Source organism: Penaeus vannamei, chromosome 33 (genome assembly GCF_042767895.1).
Source record: "Penaeus vannamei isolate JL-2024 chromosome 33, ASM4276789v1, whole genome shotgun sequence".
In the NCBI taxonomy this organism is placed as follows: domain Eukaryota; kingdom Metazoa; phylum Arthropoda; class Malacostraca; order Decapoda; family Penaeidae; genus Penaeus; species Penaeus vannamei.
Window position 1 is genome coordinate 23,637,532 of NC_091581.1, and position 5,000 is coordinate 23,642,531.

Below are 5,000 nucleotides of genomic sequence, written 5' to 3' on the forward strand. Positions count from 1 at the left end.
TAGACTGTTTCTTTTCGACATTTTATTCAGGCTCACCATGGCCAATAATGAACATTCTTTACCCTTTATAGGGCCATTAAAGCTTACCCCTTCATCAATTAGCCTATGTGAATTTGATTTGGATGGTTTTGAGACACCTGCCCCTCCTTTGACCACAGTTCCGACCACTGATACTAATACCCCATCTTTGACGCTTACGAACAATTCTAACCATTTCAAAATACCCACCCACCCTATAGAAAGCACCCCTTCCTCTCTCCCAATATTCTTCTCTTCATCTCCTACTGTACAGTCCTCATTAATGCCTACCCCCTCTTTCTTTATTACTATTCTTCATTTTTGTCCTCCCCTGCACAGAACTACTCCACTCCACACCACCCCATCTTCCTCTTGCCCTAGTCCTTCTACTACCTCTACCTCTGCAAACCTTCTGAGTACTCGTGATTTGTCACATCTGAAAAGTTTCTTGTTGATATCAGTTTGGCAGTCTGCCCACACTTTTCACAATGTAATTTAATATTAGGTTATGCTCTTTACAAAAATGTATTAATTGTTCAGTTTCACCAAAAAACTTTTTTCTCGAAAATATTACACTGAAGCCACTGTTACAGTCATGGCACCAGGTAGCTATACTAGAAAATTTCAGTGTCCATCCTTAGTTTATGCATGCCCTAACAGACAAAACACTCTCATTATGAAACTAAAAGATTTTGGAAATTCTTTACAGTATGGATGCACTTGACAGAGACTGTCCCGAGCTCCACTTCACAAAATTTATTCAACAATCTAAATTGTCCTTACTGGGTATACCCAAGGAGAGGGTTGATGGGGTGCTTCACCCCACATGCCCTGGGGGAAACATTGTCTTGGTATGCATAGCAAGATAGAGCTGAAAATTGGGAGCACCATGTGGACTTGGGTCGTAAGCGAGGCTGAGAGCAGCGCTTTCCATGAACTTTTTCTTTTATTTGTGGCAATAGCATTCATGTCTGTAGATTATTTCTTGTACCAACTACTACAACTTTTAGTCTTCTACAAGAGTATCATCTTCAATTTACCCTACCTTAATGCATCCATACCATAAAGATTAACCAGAATTTTTATCACTAATGTTGGGGTAGATCTGTGTGAGATATAAATGAAAAGTTAAACATACACCATTTGTGGTGATGTCATACGACGTTGATGTGCAGTGGCCGAGCAGTAGGTGTGAAAATTGCACAAGAACTTTGTAAACATTAGGTAGTGTGTAGACATAGCTGCAGTGTGGCGATTTGCGAAATATATTTTAATTGATATTCTGTTATTGGTTTGTTTCTGCAAATTATTTTTGATGTTGATCTGTGCTGTATAGTTTTTAATTGCTTATAAGAATTTGGCCTTAGATTTTCTCAGTCAGTGTGGTCATTTTGTAAACCTTAACTAGTAATTCTTAACCCTTCAGTAACAAGTATGGCTATAACTGTCTTGACGTATTTGGGTATTACGTCATAGGTGTTATGGTTTGCTCTACTGAGCAAGCAGTTGGACCAGCTGTTATCAGCACAAACTGAGCCAGAAAGTTTTGTCTGTTGTGTAATGATTACATCACAGAAAATTCTGGCTCCACAATAGGGTTAAACTGGTAAATTTCAAGTTTTACATAGCTATCCAACCTTGATATTATTGTTCCTTGTTCCAGTTGTGCACTTTGTGATATGTGTGATTTTTTTGTTATTTTCCATTGCAAATTATATAAAAGAAAGAATTGGTAACTTTATGAAGTGACTACACTCTTCAGAGACTAAGTCCCTGTTAATCCAGCCTCTTGTGGGGATCCACAAACATCACAGTATAATCCAAGCACCTTCCTAACCCAGGGCCTCACCTGCCAGACCCTACCTGCTCACTTGTATTTCTCTGTTAGGGGCTCCATCTCTGGACCACCACCTGATTGCTGTGGACTTACTACCTATTTTCTTCATCTATGACTTTATCATATGCCTTAGCTGATCATTTCATGTATTATTGAGTTTAAATTTTCCCTTTCTTTATGATATTGCCATTAGATTTTAGAATAACTGATAAATGCATATCAAATTAATCCTACCAATTGACTTTCTGGTGACAAAGTGCTTATGAAGGTATATGTAAGTTTAAACAAAATTCATAAAGAAAACCCTGTTAACAGTGCATGTACCCAGTGCCGGTGGGTTAACAAGCAGTCTGCTATCTAGATATTAATGTATTTGGTAATTTTTGACTAAGCAGATACAGATTTGCTTTATGAAAAGCCAGAAATTCTAGGGAACTTTGAATTGTGTTTACAATATTGTAGAATTCTGTTAGGATATTAAATATACTGCTATATCTAGTTATCTGTTTATCTATAAGGATGGGAATCCAGTTACTTCAGCCAAGATGTTACCAGTCAACTAGCATTGATGAGGACAAGACAACAGCTACTATTTTGAACCAGGAGACTGATTCTGGGCTCATGGTAGATGCATACAGCCAGGTAAAATATATTCTTATATTTAGGGGGTGGTTGTTCAGTAAAGTAGTTATTCAGTGCTTTATTTTTGTAGAACTTTTCAGTGATTCCTTGCTTTCAGTGGGCATATCAGGTATTCTAACCAAGAATGTATGAAAGTGTGATTTTTGAAATAATGGATATACTATAATCTAATGGACAATAAGTTTATTATTTCTGTACATATGTCTAGTTTCCTGATAATTCTTAAAATGTTAATATGTCTGAACTTAGATTTGATGGTAGATTTTCTAATGATTATACTGTTTCTTAGATGCTACCAGAAAATATTCTGCTTTTTCTTTGTTTAGATTTTTTTTTTCTGAATTGATTTTGAAGAGTTTGTAGTGGAGATTAGTATCCCTCTGATTTAAGATAAGGAAAATGTAAATCTAATCTGTGTAGTGGTATTTGAAACTAAAACATTTGTAAAGACTGCATTAATCTTAAAACATGATATATAGCTGAATTAATACCAATCAATTATCAGTGTGGTTAAAACACTAAAAAAAAGCTCTGTTGTTGGCATGAATCATTAAGGAGTAAGAGATTTCTTAAGCAATACTCTGTATAATTATATTGTGAATACATGTATAAACATATTCATTTAAGAGAATGTATATTTTCAGGCTGGATTCAGACTAAATAATGGGATGAAAGTGTTAGGCCCCATTGCTATATTCCCTAGATCTGTTCTTAGTTGGAAGGTAAAATCTGCAGAGGATATAAATGAAGATTCACTGTCTCTCTTTCACATGTTGGAGCCTAAGATTGGTAAGTTTTTTTTTTTATATATATATCCCTTTAGTTTTTCATTTATTTATGTATATTCTTAGTTTTGTAGTTGATGTGTTGTAGTTTTTACAGTATTTAAGAAGAATGACAGAATTTCATCAGGTGCAGCTGCTTCCCTATTGGTTCTGAAATTCAGTAGTCTACTAATATTGTTCACAGTTGTAGTATTTGCAAATTTAATCCAAAACTTTTTCTTTGCAAAATAGAGAATTATTTAATATTATTGTTTTTGGTTCACTATATATTTACAGACCATAAAATAAATATCAAGGATTAGTTATTTTTTTAAGAAATTGATATTTTTATTAAATAAAGCTTTGTATGGAAAAAAATACTGTTTTATTAATATTATTATACTAATGATAACAATAATGATATTAATATGACTATGTCTACAACTACTACTAATAATAATGATAATGAGGATTATTATTATTGCTTCTTGCAGATCTTTTAGTGATTGGTGTGGGAGACAAAGGCAATAAAGTTGATCCTCGTGTTGTGCACTACATGAAGAATAAGGGCATCACATTAGAGGTAAGTTTTTAAATTGGCTTCATATATTATTTAGGAAATATTAATAATTCTCTGTTATAGATGATAAATGGTAAATCACATTTTAATAAAAGGTCAACAGAATGTAATAAAGGATATTCTGAATATGTTAAAGCAAGAAATTGGTGCATGAAATGGATATTGTCAGCTTGTAGCAGCAGCATGAGAGGATGTCATTCCTTATAAAATTTTAAGTATGATAATGCAAATATATGATGATCCAGATGTTAGTAAGTTCAAAGGATATATATTATACATGCTTGACTGAATTGAGCTTCATTTTTAATTTTTAAAATATAGAGATAAAATTTGAAGGTTGTCTAGAGCTGTGTTAAGGAGGAGGCTGGTTGGAAAGGAATGTTATACTTTTACATAATTTGATGTTTCAAGTGAATACTGTTCATTGGATTAAGTACATTACAAGGTGGATTACAAGCTGAATGACATAGTCTTATTATGTGAAGTAGGAACTTATTTGAATATTTTCTTTAAAAGCAAAGGTCTTTCAGTGTAATGGATGTAAGGGCCTTTTTTTTTAGGATTATTCATACAGTTTATAACTTATCTGTTAGTCTAGGTTTGAAGTATGTCAGCTGTTTATGGATACATATGGGAGTAGAATATATTTGTGGTAATGTTTGTAGGATTGATGAAAATAGGTTTTCCTGATATAAGACAATAAACAAAACTGTTAAACTAGGAAGATATTTTTCTCTTCACACATACAAGGGTATTTTTGTCTTTGAGTATTCTTGATCTATGAACATTTTTCTCTTTACTCTTTTCTGTAAAAGCAGATTTTATATCTCTCTTCCCTTCCAAAATTGGCACTTTATCAGTAGCATTAAAAATTGACTGTCCCATTTTTTATTTAATTTCCTTGGAAGCACTATTGATTATATTTCCTGTAACATAAGTATAGGTCGCATACGTACATGCACACACGCACACGCACACGCACACGCACACGCACACGCACACGCACACGCACACGCACACGCACACGCACACGCACACGCACACGCACACGCACACGCACACGCACACGCACACGCACACACACACACACACACACACACACACACACACACACACACACACACACACACACACACACTCACAATCACTCACACTCACA

At 34.4% G+C, this 5,000-nt stretch overlaps 1 protein-coding gene across 1 annotated transcript in view; it reads left to right on the forward strand.

Moving 5' to 3' along the window:
- The window catches only part of LOC113830136 (NADH dehydrogenase [ubiquinone] 1 alpha subcomplex assembly factor 3), a 7,569-nt gene that overhangs the window by 1,345 nt on the left and 1,224 nt on the right, over window positions 1-5,000 (forward strand). The window contains exons 2-4 of the mRNA XM_027383337.2: window positions 2,374-2,497; window positions 3,142-3,286; window positions 3,756-3,844. Of these exons, the coding sequence (XP_027239138.2) occupies window positions 2,374-2,497; window positions 3,142-3,286; window positions 3,756-3,844 (358 nt within the window). The remainder of the gene's footprint in view (window positions 1-2,373; window positions 2,498-3,141; window positions 3,287-3,755; window positions 3,845-5,000) is intronic.